General features: G+C 51.4%; 1 protein-coding gene across 1 annotated transcript in view; it reads left to right on the top strand.

Moving 5' to 3' along the window:
• LOC104302044 (protoheme IX farnesyltransferase, mitochondrial) overlaps window positions 1-20,319 on the top strand; it is a 156,448-nt gene that overhangs the window by 119,190 nt on the left and 16,939 nt on the right. The window contains exon 6 of the mRNA XM_054170523.1: window positions 15,515-15,747. Within this exon, the coding sequence (XP_054026498.1) occupies window positions 15,515-15,747 (233 nt within the window). The remainder of the gene's footprint in view (window positions 1-15,514; window positions 15,748-20,319) is intronic.

Below are 20,319 nucleotides of genomic sequence, written 5' to 3' on the forward strand. Positions count from 1 at the left end.
GGGATCATGCAGGGCTTATCTGCATTGGGACAGAAAGGGATTGACACAGGCATGGCACATTTTAGCCTGGTCTGGAGCTGTTTACACTGAGCACGTTTCTGAACAGCTACATTAGGTAGTAAAGCCAGAGCTGGGCTGGATGTTTAGTGCCAAAACTCTGCAGCAGGGTAGATTCAGGTTGGACATCAGGAGGAAGTTCTACACAATGAGGGTGGTGAAACACTGGAAAAGGTTGCCCAGGGGTGTGGTTGAGGCCACATCCATGGAGACACTGAAGATCAGGCTTGCTGTGGCCCTGGGCAGCCTGCTCTAGTTAGAGGTGTCCCTGCTGACTGCAGGGAGGTTGGACGAGATGACCTTTGAGGGTCCCTTCCAACCCAATGCAATCTGTGAGTGACAAGACCCAGCCAGCTCTGCCTGTTTATCCATTGTTGAGCTCCCTATTGCCAAGTTCTCACATTCTTGGGGAGATTTAGACATCACTCATTGACTCTTGCACCCTTTCCCTGCTAATGGCTCAGATGTCATTCAAAACCACATCCAGGTTAGTGCTGATGGGTCTGGCTGAGCCCTGTGGACAAAGGAAAGGTATTAGTGGCAAGTCCTGTCACAGAGATTTGCATTTTAAAGAGGTTTGCTTGAGGTTCAGGTCTGTAAACACTTCATCTACAGACACAATGCTGTGGTGTCGAGCTCTTGTGCTTAAGTGCTCCCCATTAATGCATCTCAATAGGCTTTAGAGAGCACCTACAAGTTTCGTAGCTCCTCTTAACAGTTTCTCCTCAGCTCAGATTTTTGTGTACAAGTTTGTCTTAGAGCATTTCCACTGTTTTCCACACCATGTCTTTTACATTGGGGGGGGAAAGCAGTGTCCAGTCTGAGGTCCCAGCACCCTCCTCTTTGTTCTTAGGAGGAACCAAATCACAAAAAGCCACTTACAGAGCATAAGCAGGCACATTTGCAGCAAGTGTGGCCTGGCAATCACAGAATCTCAGCATGCTGGGGTTGGAAGAGACCTCTGGAGATCATCCAGTCCAACCCCCCTGCTGAAGCAGGGCACCCACAGCAGCTTGCCCAGGATCACAGTGCCCAGCTGGGGCTGGAAGCTCTCCTGGGAAGGAGACTCCACAACCCCTCTGGGCAGCCTGCTCCAGGCCTCCAGCACCCTCACAACAAAGAGGTTTCTCCTCACCTTCAGGTGGAACCTCTTAGGTTCCAGTTTGTGCCCTTTGCCCCTTGTCCTGTCACTGGGCACCACTGGCTCCATCCTCTTGCCTCCCTGTAGCTCTTGCTGAGCATTGCTCAGATCCCCTCTGGGGCTGCTCTTCTCCAGGCTCAACAGACCCAGGGCTCTCAGCCTTTGCTCCTCACAGAGCTGCTCCAAGCCCCTCAACATCTTCCTAGTATCCATTGGACTATCTTCAGTATCTCTCTGTCTCACTCGAACTGGGAGCCCAGAACTGGACCTTGCACTTTAGATATGGCCTCACTAGGGCAGAATAAAGGGGGAGGAGAATCTCTCTTGACCTTCTGGCCACACTCTTCTTAAGCCAGCCCAGGAGACCATTTGCCTTCTTGGCCATGAGGGCACATTGCTGGCTCATGGGGAACATTTTATCCACCAGCACTCCCACATCCTTCTCTGCTTTCCAGTAGGTGACCTCTCACCAGTACTGGTGCAGGAGGTTATTTCTTCCAGGGGCAGGACCCTACACTTGCCCTTGCTGAACTTCATGAGGTTCCCCCTCCACCCAACCCTCCAGCCTGGCCAGGTCAAAACCTGTGGGATCTGAGACAAAATTCAATACCTTTAGTGCATGTAGAGCCTGATCTGCCACAGCAGCTTGGATCTGGGGATGAGATCCCAGATCCTGACAGGATGGAGATGATGCTTCTTACCCTGTGAAGTCAAAGTTGAATCACTTGTTAAGAAAAATAAAAGACTTGGCAAAGCTCCCCCTTTGTTTGCACCCCCTGAAGGGTGGATTGTCAGTCTGCAGTGGTGACTTGACAGCCAAGTGTGATTCCTGCTCTTTGGGGTCAATGGGGAAAAGCTGAATTCCCAATTAAAAGTCTAATTTAGTTGCACATGTTAGCTTTCAAATGCATCATCCTTCATCCCTTGTCATGAGTCAGGAAGTTTCTTGCAGGATTGAGGGAGAATAAATGAATATCTATTAAGAGCTTTCCCTGCCTTTTTTTTTTCCCCTCTCTCCCTTAAAATAGTATCATTTTAGCTCATTGATAGCTACTGTGCAGTTTGATGTGATTCTGCTGCTGTGCAAGATTAAGCCTCACTCAGCAGCTTCTTGGGCTTTTGGTGCTGTTCAGTCGGAGAGTTGGAGCTGTTCAGCCTGGAGAAGAGAAGGCTCCAAGGAGAACTTAGAGCAGCCTTCCAGTGCCTCTCCCACAGGAGAGCTGGGGAGGGACTTTTGACAAGGGCTTGTAGTGATAGGCCAAGGGACAATGGCTTTGAGCTGGAAGAGGGGAGATTGAGACTGGAGATTAGGAAGAAATTCCTTCCAGTGAGGGTGGGGAGACACTGGCACAGGTTGCCCAGGGAGGCTGTGGCTGCCTCCTCCCTGGAGGTGTTCCAGGCCAGGTTGGATGAGGCCTTGAGCAGCCTGGGCTGGTGGGAGGTGTCCCTGCCCATGGCAGGGGTTTGGAACTGGATGATCTTTAAGGTCCCTTCTAACTCAAACCATTCTCTGAATGGATGGATGTGCCTGAAGAGGATGGTACCAAAAGTGAGAGCATGGATTGCTTGTGTTTACTAAAGCTGCTGACTCCTGCAGAGCCAGATTGCCATGGAAGAAATCAAGAGCCCTGGCAACATTTCCATTCTGCCAATGCTGAAGCTGGTTGGGATTTTTATTTCCTTTTAATTGGAAAGAAATATCCCTCCTTGAGACTAATCCAGTCTCTACTTGAAAGCTGTAGTTGAATAGCAAAGCATTTTGTCAGTCATGGTTTTGGTTTGAGTTCTTGACAAGGGGATCTGCTGCCTCAAAGCCAGACTAATTAGGGGTCATAATGGATTGTTGCCTAACCACAGAATCCCAGCATGGTGGGGGATTGAAGGGACCTCTGGAGATCATTCAGTCCAACCTCCCTGCTAAAGCAGGGCACCCACAACAGCTTAGCCATGATCACAATGTTCAGCTGGGTTTGGAAGCTCTCCACAGAAGGAGACTCCACAAGCTCTCTGGGCAGCCTGCTCCAGGCCTCCAGCACCCTCACAACAAGGAAGTTTTGCCTCCTGGGTTCCAGTGTGTGCCCGTTGCCCCTTGTCCCAGCAGTTCCCTGTCCAGAACCCAGAACTAGGCCCAGCACTCCAGGCATGTCCTAACAAGGGCAGAGTGGAGGTGAAGGAGAATGTCTCTGGAGTAGCTGGCCACACTCTTCTTTATGAACACCAGGAGCCCCTTGGCCTTCTTTGCCACGAGGGCACATTGTTGGCTCGTGGGGAATGTGCCCCCCAGCACTCTCAGGTCCTTTCTCTGTGGAGCTGCTTCCCAGCAGGTCCCCCCTCAGCTGTGCTGCTGCAGGAGGTTGTTCCTCCCCAGGTGCAGGACCCCACACTTGCCCTTTTTGAACTTCACAATATTCCCTCTGCCCAACTCTCCATCCTGGCCAGATCATGCTGGATGGCAGCACAGCCTGATGGGTGTCAGCCTCTCCTCCCCACCATCAGCAAACTGGCTGGCTGAGGGTCCACTCCATCCCTTCACCCAGGTCATTGATGAAAATGTTAAACAAACTATATCCAGTCCTCACCCCTGGGGAACAGCACAAGCTGCAGGCTTCCAGTTTGACTGCACCACAGAACATAACCCTCTGAGCTCTGTCACAGAATCACAGATTGCATTGGGTTGAAAGGGACCCTTAAAGGCCATTTTATCCAACCCCCCCTGCAGTTAGATGTTTCTGAAACCTCTTAACTAGAGCATGGCCACATCAAGTTTGATCTTGAATGTCTCCAGAGATGGAGCCTCAACCTCCTGGGAAACCTGTTCCAGTGTTTTCCCACTCTCATTGTGCAGAACTTCCTCCTGATGTCCAACCTAAATCTACTCTGCTCCAGTTTCAAACCATTGCCCCTCATCCTATCACTGCAAGCCTTCTGAGCAGCCCCTCCCTAACCTTCCTGCTGGTCCACCTGATGTCATTTACATCAACCCCTTTTGATTTAAACTCTGAGGTCTGGATGGGGATGATTTGTCTATCCCCAGTCTGTCAGTAAGGCTCTTCTGGAGTTTAGCCTAATGTCTTTTGGGGTACTGGTTGACAGCCTGCTGAACAGGAGCCAGCAGTGTGCCCAGGTGGCCAAGAAGGCCAAGGGCATCCTGGCCTGCATCAGGAACAGTGTGGCCAGCAGGAGCAGGGAAGTCATTGTGCCCCTGTGCTCAGCACTGGTTAGGCCACACCTTGAGTCCTGTGTCCAGTTCTGGGCCCCTCAGTTTAAGAAGGACATTGAGAGACTTGAAGGTGTCCAGAGAAGGGCAACAAGGCTGGGGAGGGGTCTGGAGCACAGCCCTGTGAGGAGAGGCTGAGGGAGCTGGGGTTGCTTAGCCTGGAGAAGAGGAGGCTCAGGGGAGACCTTCTTGCTCTCTGCAACTCCCTGAAGGGAGGTTGTAGCCAGGAGGGGGTTGGTCTCTTCTCCCAGGCAGCCAGCACCAGAACAAGAGGACACAGTCTCAAGCTGTGCCAGGGGAGGGTCAGGCTGGAGGTGAGCAGAAAGTTCTTCCCAGAGACAGTAATTGACCATTGGGATGTGCTGCCCAGGGAGGTGGTGGAGTCCCCATCCCCGGAGGTGTTCAAAAAGGGATTGGATGTGGCACTTGGAGCCATGGTTTAGTTAGTCAGGAGGTGTTGGGTGACAGGTTGGACTTGGTGATCTCTGAGGTCTTTTCCAACCTGGTTGATTCTATGATTCTATGAAAATGAGAATCAGCTTAGAGAAGTCATCAGCCACGAGCTACTGACCCAGGCAGCACTGGTGCAGTTTGAGTTCCCATCAGTGCTGTGGAACCTGTACAGCTGACAATGGGCACAGGGGTGGCTTTTTATTCCTAAATGCATAACTATGCAGCCTGCAAGGATTTGTGTGGAAAGTTGAACATTTCATTTCACTCTTGGAAGATCGCCATCCTCCAGTTCGCCGCCGGCATCGCCGCTGGCTTCCCCAAAGCTCTCTGCCTTCCTTGGAAGCTGTACCAGGGGGGGTTTAACCCCATCAAAAGGAATTCAGGGAAGCCACCGTTGCTATTGAGGGCCAAAATGTGCATTTTGCAGCCTTCTGCCTCGTTTTCTGCCATCAGCTGACTCTACAGCACTTGTGCCAGCAGACGACCCCGCTGCTGGTTTCAGGCATCTGTCCATCTGGGGAGGCAGAGCTGGAAGTGGCCCAAATTCAGCCCAGATGTCTGGTTGAAGGAGCTTGGGCTTTCTTCTCTGTTACCTAAGTCATAGCAACAGGAAGGCTTCTGTATAGTCATGTGATCATAGATGGTTTGTGTTGGAAGGGACCTGAAAGATCATCCAGTTCCAGCTCTCCTGCCATGGGCAGGGACACCTCCAAATGGATCACATTGCTCAAGGCCCCATCCAGCCTGGCCTTGAACACCTCCAGAGGAGGGACATCCACAGCCTCCCTGGGCAACCTGTTCCAGTGTCTCACCACCCTCACTGGAAAGAATTTCTTCCTAATCTTCAGACTAAACCTCCCTCATCCTGTCACTCCCAGCCCTTGTCAAAAAGTCCCTCCCCAGCTCTGCTGTAACCTTCTTCAGGTACTGGAAGGCTGCTCTAAGATCTCCTTGGAGCCTTCTCCTCTCCAGACTGAATGACACCAACACTGTCAGCCTGTCCCCTTAGGGGAGGTACTCCAGCCCCCTGATCATCCTTGTGGCCTCCTCTGGACCTGCTCCAAAACTTCCATGTCCTTCTTCTGCTGGGGGCATCAGAAGTGGACTCGATACTGCAGGTGTAGTGTCCTCAGTTCCTTGGGTCTCTTCCAAGTGGGATGGGATTGCCTGGTCCTTCTAAATGTTCTTGATGGGTCTTGATAAGCTTTTGAGGGAGGTCAGCAGTTCTTGGGTGCTGCTTTTTAAACAAAGAAATAGAAGTGGTTTTAAAAGAAGAGAATCCCTTGGCTGACACTGCAGCTGAAGGAGGTGACCGAGTCCTAGCTCATACCATATGACAGTCACGGTGATCACAGGCTCAGCTCCTATGCTGGGGCTGGGCTTTGGCAGCTCCCAGCATTGCCAGGCCACAGGAATGGAGAAGATGCCAGGAGATGATCAAAACTCCACAGGCAGCTGGGGAGAATGAGGGGGGTTGGCATGAGGTTAGGGCACATTTGTGCTGGGATCTCTGTGGACATCCCCAACCCTTGAACTGCCCCCGGCCTTCCGTGGCTACAGGAAGCTTCAGAGGCACGTGAGGTGCACTTCAGGCCCTGCAGCCTCTCCTTGCTGCTGGAGAAAAGTCAAAACTCCAGGCTGATGCTTTTGTCTGAGTTTGTAAAGTGGCTTCAGGAGCCTGAATAACTTACTGTTGACCTGGAAAAAATTAGGAAGAGGAGGAGGCTTCCTCCAGCAGCCTTGTAATGATGAGTAGTCTGGGGACATTTTTAGTACCTACAGATTCCAGAAATAATAAGCAACTTATGATGCTTACTCCCCAAGTCTGATTTTAATTATGGCTTTGGAACAGTGCTGGTGCACTGGACTCATATCTCAGGCTGTGCTGGTGAAATGAAATTGCAGAGATGAGAATCACACTCGTGGTCTTCGTCTGCCAAATACCTTCTGCTGAGCTCCTGCTATTTTCAGCCCCTCTCTGTGTGTATGTGTGTGTGTGAGGCTGGTTCAGGCTGTTCCTCCTCTGATTACAACAAACTGTTTGGACACTCTTTGCAGATGGAATGCCTGTCCAGAGGAGCAATATTGAGCTTAATCAGAGCTGTCCATCTCACCTCTGCTGCCTCGGCACCCCTCAGCAGCCACACTGGGAGATGCTGCAGTCAGGGATAATTTAGGATGGTTTCTGAGGGGAGTGCAGGGAAGAAGTGCTGGTGGTCCTGCTGAACCTGTCTCTTGAGTGAAGCTGAAAACTCAACCAAAATGACAAATTCAGGGTTTGTCTCATAAGAGACAAATTGCAGTGTAACCAAAGGGCACTGGCTGTGCAGTGTTTGCTGTGGCTGAAGTGCCACGCAGGGGGGACTGAGGAGCATGTCTTGGCTTCATGGGGATGTGGAAGTGACTACATGACATCCTTCTCTTCTGTCCTTCCTTCTCCCCACCCAGCCCATGCCTGCATATAGAGGACATCTGGAACCCTTCTGCTGTGAGGCCAGGCTGAGAGAGTTGGGCTTGCTAAGCATGGAGAAGAGAAGGCTCTAGGGAGACCTTCTGATGGCCTTTCAGGGCTTAAAGGGTGCAGTCAGAAAGCTGGGGACAGACTTTTGAGCAGGGCCTGTTGTGACAGGACAAGGGGAAGATGGTTTGAAACTAGAAGAGGGAGATTCAGCCTAGAGAGATGGAAGAAATTTTTGACCCTGAGGGTGGTGAGAGCCTAACTCATGTTGCCCAGAGGTGGCAGATGCCCCCTGGCTGGCACCATTGCAGGTCAGGTCGTGTGGGGCTGTGAGCAACCTGCTGTAGTTGCAGATGTCCCTGCTGGGTGCAGGGTTTGGGCTGGATGAGCTTTGGAGGTCCCCTTCAACCCAAACCATTCTATGATTCTCTGACACGCTTCAAGGAGGTGCAGCCAGGCTGGAGATGCTGAGGAGCAGGGCAGTGGAGCTGTGACCCTTGGAACAGCCATTCCCCTCCACACTTTATTCTTCATTGTCTCCATCCTGCTTATTTTCAGTCCTCACTCCATGTTTGGCAGAACAGATCCCAGGCACTGTGGCTCGAGTGTGCACTTGCAGCCTAGAAAGCCAATCAGATCCTGGGCTGCAGCAAGAGAAGCATAGCCAGCAGGGCCAGGGAGGTAATTCTTCTCCTCTACTCTGCTCTGGTGAGACCCTGCCTGGAGTACTGTGTCCAGTTCTGGAGCCTCTGTTACAGGAAGGAACTGGAGGAGCTGGAGGGGTCCAGAGAAGGGCCACGAGGATAAGCCGAGAGCTGGAGCTGCTCTGCTCTGAGGACAGACTGAGGGAGTTGGGGTTGTGCAGGCTGGAGAGGAGAAGGCTCCAAGGTGACCTAATTGTAGCCTTCCAGGATCTGAAGGGGGCTCCAAGAAAGCTGGGGAGGGACTTTTGAGGGTGTCAGGGAGTGATAGGACTGGGGGGAATGGAGCTAAACTAGAAGTGGGTAGATTCAGATTGAATGTGAGGAAGAAGTTGTTCCCCAGGAGGGTGGTGAGAGCCTGGCACAGGTTGCCCAGGGAGGTGGTGGAAGCCTCCTGCCTGGAGGTGTTTGCAGCCAGGCTGGAGGTGGCTGTGAGCAACCTGCTGCAGTGTGAGGTGTCCCTGCCCATGGCAGGGGGGTTGGGACTGGCTGAGCCTTGAGGTCCCTTCCAACCCTGATGATTCTGTGATTCTATGATGATGATAGTAATAATAATAATATCATCTAACAGAAAATAATCAACTGGGAATTGAAGTGTTGGAGTGCATTAAGGTAGCCTCTGCGTGCTGCAGCAGAGCAGAAGGGTCTTGTTCCTTTGGAGAGTGGTTCAGTTTGCCCTTTTAGGAGTGGGTGATGTTTCTGTAAGAGGTTTTTGACAGAGAGGGAGAAGACAGGATTTGCTTTATTACCTTTTGTATTAGGCTTTGAATCTCATTTCCAATCAAAGCACTTCTGCTTCACCTGCAAAATATGCAGAGGGCCTTAATTGGGCTCTTACAGTGGGGCTTAGGCTTTGATGTAAATATGTTTGGTGAGCCCAGTTCTCCATTAGCACAAGGTCACAAATTGAGTTTCTTATGTATTTCCATAAGGTCTGAAGAGGATCTGCATGCAGCTGCTGGTTGCATGGATGTGTCCACTCAGGGTCAGTGTGGGCTTTGTGTCTGGATCTGCCTAGCAGTGTCACAGCGCCAGGGAGAAGCCCTGCTGCTGATACAGGAATTTTTCATCTCACTCAGTGTTGATAGGTCTTCATAGAATCAGAGAACTGTTTTGGTTGGAAAAGACCTCTGGGATCATCAAGTGCAACCTTCAACCCAACACCACCGTGGCCATTAAACCCTGTCCCCAAGTGCCATGGCCACACATTTCATGAACACCTCCAGGGCTGGGGACTCCACCACCTCCCTGGGCAGCCTCTGCCAATCCCTGACCACTCTTGCAGCAAAGAAAATTTACCTAATCTCCAACCTAACCCTTCCCTGGCACGATTCCAGGCCATTTCTTCTCATCCTATCACCTGATACTAGGCAGAAGAGACCAACCCTCATGTCACTCCAGCCTCCTTTGAGGGAGCTGTAGAGAGCAATGAGGTTTCCCCTCAGCCTCCTTTTCTGCAGCTTAAAGACCCCCAGCTCCCTCAGCTGCTCCTCACCAGCCCTCTTCTCCAGACCCTTCCCCAGCTCTGTTGCCCTTCTCTGGACACCTAGATTCAGACATGATGCTATTGCACACGAAGTAGAACAGGTTGCTGCTCCATCCAGAGCCTTCATCAACGATCTGATGAGTGAGTGTTCCTCTAGATGCCTCATGGTTGTGTGTGCAGGTGATGCCTGACTGTCACTCTCATGGGATCCCTCCTGCCTGCTCACACAGAGCCACTGAATGCCAGGTTGAAAAGCATTCCAAGGGCCATCTGGTCCAACCTTTCTAGGTGATGGTAGACTTGAACTGAGCTGGTCCAGCCCCCTGGCAAGCTGAGTCTTAAAACTGTGCAGTGTAGGGGAATCCACCACTCCCCCTGGGAGACGATTCCAGTGTCTAGTCTGGTCCCTGTCCTCTCCCCAGCAGCTCTGGGCTGTCCCTCAGCAGTCCTCCCCAGCCTGACTGACAGCATCTCTCCAGACACCTCTGTGTCAGCAAGAGCTTTCAGTTCAGTGAGAAGAAACCTGGGTCTCTTTTCCTCCTCGTGCTCTTCCTCCTCCTCTTGGATGCTCTCGGTGGGGTGTGTCTGGGGAGGGAACTTCTCGAGTGAACTCTATGGGAGAGAAATGTCAGCAGATTTTCTTTGGATCAGGAGAGGTTTGATTATTCACTCTTCAAGCTGAAGCTGTCTCCAAAGCATTTAGCTGAGTGTGAATGTCTTTTAGCAGCGTTATTAGGCAGGCTTTGGCACGTGCGCTGCCAGTGAAGGAGAGCTGAAGAGCGAGGCAGAGCTGCAAGGTTTGGGGTTTCTGGAGGAGGTGTCCTGCCTGGTGACATGCTGCTTGGTTTAGAGCTGAAATTTGAAGAGAGCTCATTTGGCACTTGCAGTATTTTTCCAAAGTCTGATTTTAATCACCCAAATAACTGAAACCAGCTCCTCCCAAGAATCCATCATAAAACCTGGTTTCTTACTCAATGTGTTTGCTTTCTGAGCTAGCTCCTTGGCCAATTTTCCAATGGAAGATTGCCCTTCCCCCCCTCCCCCCATTTGTCTTTCCCATGGGAGCTATTCCCTTAGCATAAGTGAACGCCCAAGTGAAATGAGGCTCATGCTCCAGTGTCTGTCATCAGCCTGCACTTACTGCTTGGGATGGTTGAAGGGGGAAGGAAACCAAGCAGAAACCCCACAGCCACTTCTGAAGAACATGTGAGAATGCCCTGGCACTGCCTTACCCGAGACTGATGCTCCTCTCAGCCTGAGGAGAAACTTCTTTAGAGTGAGGGTGACAGAGCACTGGAGCAGGCTGCCCAGAGAGGATTTGGAACTCTCCTTCTGAGAAGAGAAGAGAGAAGAGAAGGGAAGAGAAGGGAAGAGAAGGGAAGAGAAGGGAAGAGAAGGGAAGAGAAGGGAAGAGAAGGGAAGAGAAGAGAAGAGAAGAGAAGAGAAGAGAAGAGAAGAGAAGAGAAGAGAAGAGAAGAGAAGAGAAGAGAAGAGAAGAGAAGAGAAGAGAAGAGAAGAGAAGAGAAGAGAAGAGAAGAGAAGAGGAGAAGAGAAGAGGAGGAGAAGAGAGAAGAGATTGGAAAAGACCTTCAAGATCATCAAGTCCAACCTATCACCCAACACCACCTAATCAACCAAACCATGGTACCAAGCACCCTATCAAGTCTCCTCCTAAGCACCTCCAGTGATGGTGACTCCACCACCTCCCTGGGCAGCACATTGCAATGGGCAATCACTCTCTCTGTGTAGAAATTTCTTCTGGAGACATTCAAAACCTGCCTGGATGCATTGCTGTGTGTCCTGCCCTGGGTGATGCTGCTTTGGCAGGGGGTTGGACTGGATGATCTCTGGAGGAGCCTTCCAGCCTGGCGTTCTGCGGTGCACGCTGCATGGTGGCACAAGGCTGTAGTGGGAGGAGTTGTGTGGACATTAGGTGATGGGGCAAATCCAGTGACAACGCAGCCTTCCTCCTGTTCCAGAATAGGGTCCTTGAGCTTCAGTCCTCCCCTGGTGAGATACACAGAGCCTGGCAAAGGAGCCTGTGTCGGATCAGTGAGCCTCGCAGCACATGCCTGGGTTCTGCCGTGGTCCCTCGAAGGCCATAAACTAGCAGAAACCAGAAGACCCTTTAAACTGCTGTGATTTAAACCTAGAGACAGGCCTTTCTGCTTCAAATCCTGGGAGTCAGTGAAGCAGAAAGAACTGCACCAGTAGCTGAAATCTCTCCATGGTTTCCTCAGATATTCTCTTTCCTAATAAGGAGCTGATTAAACTTCTCCTAGACCTTATAACCATGACATGGGAGTGAGTTGGACTCCCCTCTGCCTCAAGTGTCACCAAGAAAGCAATGAGGAGCTGACTAAACTTCTCCTACACCTTATAACCATGCCATACTTACCTGGGAGTGAGTTGGATCCCCCTCTGCCTCAGGTCTCCTTCCTGATGGCAGTGTCATTGCCATGCCAAATCGTGTGTTAAGGGGCAGAAATAACAAAGCTGAATCATCAGCTGGAGCTTCTGCTCTCAGCTGGGGTTTTAGGAGCAGGCACTTGTAAGCCACTTAATTACTGCTCTAGAAGAAATTTACAGTTCCTTGATTGTTAAGGCAACACTGGAGAGAAGTAGAGGATTGGATGCTTTCAGGAGGTCTAAAGGCAACACAGTTCAAGTGCTCACAAAGAACAGTTCACATCACACAGAAACAGCCCTGTGTTTTCATCCACCACCAACAGAACAGCCACAAAACTTCACCCTTCTCCTGTCATACAGTCTGAACATGAGCCAGCAGTGTGCCCAGGTGGCCAGGAAGGCCAATGGCATCCTGGCCTGGGTCAGGAATAATGTGGCCAGTAGGAGCAGGGAAGTCATTCTGCCCTGTGCTCAGCACTGGTTAGGCCACACCTTGAGTCCTGTGTCCAGTTCTGGGCTCCTCAGTTTAAGAAGGACATTTAGACACTTGAAGGTGTCCAGAGAAGGGCAGCAAGGCTGGGGAGGGGTCTGGAGCACAGCCCTGTGAGGAGAGGCTGAGGGAGCTGGGGTTGCTTAGCCTGCAGAAGAGGAGGCTCAGGGGAGACCTTCTTGCTCTCTACAACTCCCTGAAGGGAGGTTGTAGCCAGGTGGGGGTTGGTCTCTTGTCCCAGGCAAGCAGCACCAGAACAAGAGGACACAGTCTCAAGCTGCACCAGGGGAGGTTCAGGCTGGATGTTAGAAAGAAATTCTTCCCAGAAGGAGAGATTGGCCATTGGGATGTGCTGCCCAGGGAGGTGGTGGAGTCACCATCCCTGGAGGTGTTCAAAAAGAGCCTGGATGAGGCACTTGGTGCCATGGTTTAGTTGATTAGATAATGTTGGGTGATAGGTTGGACTTGATGATCTTGAAGGTCTCTTCCAACCTGGTTAATTCCTATTCTATTCTATTCTATTCTATTCTATTCTATTCTATTCTATTCTATTCTATTCTATTCTATTCTATTCTACCACCATATGAATGCCAGAGGCTCTCCTCTGCTGATGGGGTGGGAAAGAAACTAACCCAGCTGGGATGGAGAGAAGAACCATGCCATGGAATAGAGACACAGAGACAGCCTGGAGCCCACCCCTGCTGGCAGTGATGGTGCTGTGGGCAGGCAGTGGGCACTGAGGTGCATTACAGGCTCGGATTTGATACATCTCCTTGTCAGTGGATGGCCATGATCTGCCCTGCCTCCATTCCTGATGTGTTAGCAACACCAAGGCTGATGATGCCAGAGTGTAAATGTGCTGTGTGCATGCTCCCCACCCTCAGATCTGCTGATGGCTTAGAAAAGCTGGAGAAAAACAACTTAGTCAGTTTAATTGAGACTGAAGGCAGACCTTCAGAGTCAGAGCATCATAGAATGCTATGGATTGGAAGGAACCTCTGGAGATGATCTACTCCAACCCCCCTGGCAGAGCAGGGCACCCACAGCAGCTTGACCAGGAGCACAGTGCCCAGCTGGGGTTGGAAGCTCTCCACAGAAGCAGACTCCACAACCTCTCTGTGCAGCCTGCTCCAGGCCTCCAGCACCCTCACAACAAAGAAGTTTCTCTTCCTGTTCAGATGGAACCCCCTGGGTTCCAGTTTGTGCCCCTTGTCCAGGGCACCACTGAGCAGAGTCTGGCCCCATCCTCTTGCCCCCCACTGGTCCTTTAGCTCTTGCTGAGCATTGCTCAGCTCTCCTCTGGGGCTGCTCTTCTCCAGTCTGAAGAGCTCCAAGTCCTTCAACCTCTCCTCACAAAGAGATCTTCCTCAGTCTCCTAGGGAATCACCCTCATGACCCTTTGTTGGGCTCTCTGCAGTAGTTCCTGCCTTAGTGGGGGATTGGCTCATTTCAGTTCTTTCCAGTCCTTTAGGGTCTCCAGCAAAGCTCTTAGCAATCAGAGTTTGGATTGGTAAGATATTCTTCTTTTTTTGCCATCAAATTCATCCCCACCAGCAGTTTTGTTTTCTTATGAGGTTGGAGCAGAGCTTGCAACACATTTCAGGGGTAAGGATCTGGCCAGAGGGCAGAGAGATTGTGGAGCACAAAGGCTGCACAGTTTCCAATTAGGCAAAACCTGTAAAGCTCAGCTTCACACAGAGACCTTTGCTGCAGGCACACCTAGGTTCTGCTCCTACATGGAGGGCTGAAGTGTGGATTTAGCCAGGTGGCTTATTAATTGCACCTCAATTAATGGCTTCTCCTCCCTTCCAGAGGTCCCCCACAGCACTTCATTTCTTAGTAGTATTAAGTCCTCTCTTCCCATTACAGCAAACACCTTCAAACAGGACGTGTGAACCATCTCCAGCAGAAGCAGACATGTTCACAGAGTGGCTCAGGTTGGAAGGCACCTCAGAGATCATCTACTCCAACCTCCCCACCATGGGCAGGGATGCCTCTCAGCTAGACTTGGTTGCCCAAGGCCTCATCCACCTTGGCCTTGAGCACCTCCACAACCTCCCTGGCAACCTGTTCCAGAGTCTCACCACCCTCCTACTGAGGAACTTCTTCCTCAGATCCAGCCCAGCCCTGCTCTCCCTCAGCTGCAACCCATTGCCCCTTGGCCTGTCTCTGGACACCCTTACAAAACGTCCCTCTGCAGCCTTCCTGGAGGATCCCTTCAGGTCTTGGAAGGCTGCTACAAGGTCTCACCAGAGTCTTCTCCAGGCTGAACAACCCCCAGCTCCCTCAGCCTATCCTCATAGCAGAGGTGCTCCAGCCCTTGGCTCATCCTTGTGGCCTCCTCTGGCCTCGCTCCATGTCGATCCGGTGCAAGGGATCAGAGCTCCCTTAGGGTTGCACCACGGTGCTGTCTGTGACGTGTGCCTTTGGTAGCCAGGCAAAACCTCCTTGTTCATTGGCTTTGGGGGCTGATTGTGCAGCTTCTTAGCAGAGGTTTACACAGCTCCAGCCTTACAGATCCAAAGAGCAATTTCCAGCCCTCCCTGAGCTCTTTAGTTGATGTCCAGCAGAAATCAACAGAAGTCATTTGCATTCTTTGCTCTCTCTTGCTTCCAGCCAAACCTAAAATACCTTCAGTCAATTCCAGTCATACTTAGGAGATAACAGAGTGCTCATTTTGATTCTGTTGCCAGAATCACTTTGGTGTGCTCCCCCTGCTTGGCACTGAAAAGCAGTGGAGAAACTTCAACCCTTTTGTGGTTTGCTTTTCAGTAAAATCACACAAATACTTGATTGCTGTTGATGTCATTTCCAGCTGGTTGAATTTTCACTCCCTTTTGCTTCACAGAAATGCTTCCTAGTTTCTGGTTTGCCTCTAACCCTGCTGCTTTGCAGCCCAAGGATCCCTTGGATGTCTGCAATCAGCTCCAGAAAGGCTTTTCTTAGCATGGGGGAGCCAGTGGGAAAATTTGGGCTGGCAGAGTGGAAAAACAAACCCTCACCAAGACCCAGCTTCAGCATCTGAGAGGAGGCTAAAGGAGGGGGACAGCAGTGATTCCTTTGGGCAGCCTCTTGCTGAGTGTGTCCCCCTCTCTCCCACAGCCCCCTGCTCGCCGTCTGCTTTGCAGCCTCCTGCGGAGTCCCAGGAGTCACCCTGCTGACGCTGGCAGTGAACCCCCTGACAGGGGCCCTGGGAGCCTTCAACATTTTCCTCTACACCTGCTGCTACACCCCCCTGAAGAGGATGAGCATTGCCAACACCTGGGTGGGGGCTGTGGTCGGGGCCATTCCCCCTGTCATGGGCTGGACGGCGGCTACTGGCAGCCTGGATGCTGGTGAGTACAGAACTCTCCTGGCTGGGCAGGAGGTTGTCAGCCCTGCTCTCAAGGTAGCAGGAGGCAGCAGAGCTTGTTCTTGGGGGTCTGCTGACTTCATGCTGCTTTGAAAGCAGACCTGTTCTGCTGTGTGCAGTCATGGAATCATGGTTTGGTTGGAAAGGACCTTTAAAGCTCATCCAGACCAACCCCCTGCAGCCAGCAGGGACATCTGCAGCTGGAGCAGGTTGATCACTGCCCCAAACAACTTCACCTGCAATGGCTCCAGCCATGGGGCATCTACCACCTCTGGGCAACATGGGCCAGGCTCTCACCACCCTCAGGGTCAAACATTTCTTCCACCTCTCCAGGCTGAATCACCCTCTTGTAGTGTCAAACCATCCCCCCTTGTCCTGTCCCAACAGGCCCTGCTCAAAACTCTGTCCCCAGCTTTCTGATCTGTCCTTGAAGCACTGCAAGGCCACCAGAAGGTCTCCCCTGAAGCCTTCTCTTCTCCATCTGCCCAAGCCCAACTGTCTCAGCCTGGCCTTACAGCAGAGGGCTTCCAGCCCTGCCAGCATTGCTGTGGCCTCCTCTGGCCCTGCTCCACCAGGTCCCTGTCAGTGCTGTGCTGAGGGCTCCAGAGCTGCCCCAGCACTGCAGGGGGATCTCAGCAGAGCAGAGGGGCAGAATCCCCTCCCTGCCCCTACTGCCCACACTGCTGGGGATCAGCCCAGGACAGGCTGAGGCTGGGCTGAGAGTGCTAAGTGCCAACTCATATCCAGGTTGTCACCCAGTGCCAGAGTGAGGGATGAATGAGTAGCTGTGATGGTGTCCTCCTCCTTACAAAGGCATTCCAGGGGCAAACATCAGCTGATTAAAGGCCACGTGCTTAAAGAAAGGAACAAATCTAGCTGGAAACCTGTCTTTGGGCTCCATGGGGGAAGGAAATGTTCTGTAATGTCAGGATTAAAACCATGCTCAGGAAGATCCAGCTTACAAGTCAGAAAAATTTCAGCTGGAAAACTGCCAGATCTGTTCCTTTACACTCTGTCCACAAGCCAGAAGATATTCTAGGAAGAGATTCATTTATTGGTGTGTTTCTTAATTGCCAACTTCTAAACTCTCTGAAGGTTTTCAATGTTCCTTTTCCCCCACCCCCCCACCCCCCTTGAAAAAGCAAGCAAAGACTTCTATTTTAGTAACTGTGAACCATTTTTACATCCCTCATAAAACACTGATCTCTTCAGCAGCTAAACCCTGACACAATTAGGGCTTGTTTCTCCTGCCAGCTAGAAACTCCAAGAATCAAAGTGGCTCCACAGAGTTATATTCTGCAGAAACTAATGAAGTTCAATTAACAGGTCTGTTAAGAATTGCTTTAGCACACAACTCATCCCACAGTGGGGCTTGAATAATGCTTTCAGCAAGCAAGGCTTTCAACCAGCAATGATCAGAATCTGGGAAATCCATTCCTCATTTGTGCTGCAGGCTTCCTATAAAAGTCACTCAGACTTGGCTTTTGTGTACACACACTCTGATATGGATCTAGTCCAGAGCTAGGATGAAAGGTTTGCTGGGTTGTTTTCAGCTGTGTGTACTATTTCTAGGCAAACATTTCCTCCTCTGAAAGGGTTTATATATATATATATATATATATTTAGCCCTAGAAATGGTCTGTAAGTGTATGTAAGCTTCCTTGGGTTAAGGAGTGCATAACAGACAGTGTTGGAAGCTCTCTGCTCCCAAAGAGAATGCAGTAAAACCACAAAAGATATATTTTTAAGTGCTCTGTCCTTCTGCCTGTGGTTGCCTAGGCCTTGGATCTTATGTTGGTTAGGGATTTCTGCTTTGGCTTTGGCATCTCTTTGCAGCACTGATGCTACAGGGTGATTCTCGTGCTTCACCTGCAATGTCCAGCCTGGAGGAGCAGCAGTCAAGAGCTCCATCTCTCCTTTGGCATCTCTTTGCAGCACTGAAGCTAAAGGGTGGCTCTCATGCTTCACCTGCAATGTCCAGCCTGGAGGAGCAGCAGTCAAGAGCTCCATCTCTCCTGTGGCATCTCTTTGCAGCACTGAAGCTAAAGGGTGGCTCTCGTGCTTCACCTGCAATGTCCAGCCTGGAGGAGCAGCAGTCAAGAGCTCCATCGCTCCTGTGGCATCTCTTTGCAGCACTGAAGCTAAAGGGTGGCTATCATACTTCACCTGCAATGTCCAGCCTGGAGGAGCAGGAGTCAAGAGCTCCATCTCTCCTCATCTCTCTTGGACCTAAGGGAGAACTTCTGCCCAGTGGTAGTCGTAAAATACAGGCTGCCTGGAGACATTCAAGCTCAAAGTCGATGTGGCTGTGCTGTAGTTGGAGGTGTCCCTGCTGACTGCAGAGGGGTTGGACAGAATGGCCTTTGAGGGTCCCTTCCAAGCTAATGCAAGCTGTGTGAGTCTGTGATTCTCACCAAAAGCTTTTGCTTGTAGAGGCTCTCACAGGGCAAATTTTCACCCCTGGCTTTAAAATGGTAGCTGAAGTGCTGCAGCCCAACCCTTTAAAGTGATCTGGCAGTGATTTTCATGGACTTTAATACACAGTATCACAGAAACCCAGCATGGTGGGGGTGGAAGGGACCTCTGGAGATCATCCAGTCCAACCCCCCTGCTAAAGCAGTGGCAGCCACAGCAGCTTGCCCAGGAGCACAATGACCAGGTGGCTTTGGAGAGAAGGAGAAGGAGACTCCACAACCTCTCTGAGCAGCCTGCTGCAGGGCTCCAGAAAAAAAGGAGCCCCAGAAACAAAAGGCTCTTCAGCCTGGAGAGAAGGTCCTGGGGAGACCTTAGAGCAGCTTTCCAGTACCTGAAGAGGGCCTAAAAGAAGGCTGGAGAGGCACTTTATTATAAGGGCTTGTAGTGATAGGATGAGAAGGAATGGATTGAAGCTGGAGGAGGGCAAATTTAGACTGGAAATGAGGAAGAAATTCTTTCCAGTGAGGGTGGTGAGACTCTGGCACAGGTTGCCCAGGGGGGGTTGTGGATGCCTCCTCCCTGGAGGTGTTCAAGGCCAGGTTGGATGAGGCCTTGAGCAGCCTGGGCTGGTGGGAGGTGTCCCTGCCCATGGCAGGGAGGGTTGCACCTGGATGATCTTTAAGATCCCTTCCACCTCAAACCATTCTGTGAATCTGTGAACGTTCACTGTTAGCCTTTCTGCTGCTGCAAAGGAGAGTTCAGCACCTGGCAGCACCAGACCCTCACAGACTCCCAGCCCTGTGTGTCCCTCCCCAGCAGGCAGAGCTGTGTCCCCTCTCTGAGCAGCCTGCCCACAGTTGTTGAACTCATTAATAATGTGTAATTAGCTTGGAGACTTTGCCTAGTTTTCAGGAGAGGTGTGAAAATGCATTTACACCTCGTTTAAACACACACACACACACACAAAACGATCATTCCACTCCATAACAAAGAGGAATGTGAGGGAAGGGAGCTGGAAAGCTAATGAGAAGGAAGGTTCTCACCACTTAACTGCTGGCTTTTGGAGTTTACATTTTCCTGTGGATTTTCTTGCCTTGTAATCTTCTCACAGCAGCCACGTTGTTGGACCTGCTGCTGGGTGCAGGGAAAACAGTCTTTAAGTGCAGACCTTTCATTACTGGCAGGAGGGGGGTAGCCCAGAGTAACACCATGTTGTGGGGCACCTTCAGACAGCCCCCTGCGCTGCCAGGAGTTCAGGGGCAGCCCTGCTGTGGTTCTCATGCGCTGCTGGGAGGTGGCCTTGGTCGTTTGAGGGGGCTGGGGATGACAGCATTGGCCCAGAAGGCAAATGGTCTCCTGTGGTGCATTAAAAAGAGTGTGGCCAGAAGGTGGAGGGAGGTTCTCCTCCACCTCTGCTCTGCCCTAGTGAGGCCACATCTGGAAGACTGGGTTCAGTTCTGGGCTCCCCAGTTCAGGGAGACAGGGAACTACTGGAGAGAGTCCAGTGGAGGCTACAATGATGCTGAGGAGCCTGGAGCAGCCCTGAGGAGGAAAGGCTGAGAGCCCTGGGGCTGCTGAGCCTGCAGAAGAGAAGCCCCAGAGGGGAGCTGAGCAATGCTCAGAGGATGGGGCCAGTCAGTGGTGCCCAGGAACAGGACAAGGGGCAAGGGGCACAAACTAGAACACAGGAGGTTTGATGTGAAGATGAGGAGAGACTTCTTTGTTCTGAGGGATGCTAGAGGCCTGGAGCAGGCTGCCCAGAGAGGTTGTGGAGCCTCCTTGTTTGGAGAGCTTCCAATCCCCCCTGGCCATTGTGCTCCTGGGCAAGCTGCTGTGGGTGCCCTGCTGGAGCAGGGGGTTGGACTGGGTGATCTCCAGAGGTCCCTTCCAACCTCCACCACGCTGAGGTTCTGGGATTCTTAGTTTCCAATTGCCAAGACAGTAACAAAACATCTCAGGTTGGAGCTGGTTTTGATTTCTCCTCATTTTAGTTCTCATTTGCTTCTCTCAGTGTTAAATTCCTCAGCAGTTTCTTGCACAAGAAACAAATAACCAGGTATTTGCAGCTAAAAACCTGAGCCCTTTACTAGCAAGAGCCACAGAGCCTTGCTGCTCTTTCCTACCCAACTCAGGTTTTGCA

The sequence above is a fragment of the Dryobates pubescens genome, chromosome 20 (assembly GCF_014839835.1).
Source record: "Dryobates pubescens isolate bDryPub1 chromosome 20, bDryPub1.pri, whole genome shotgun sequence".
NCBI lineage: Eukaryota > Metazoa > Chordata > Aves > Piciformes > Picidae > Dryobates > Dryobates pubescens.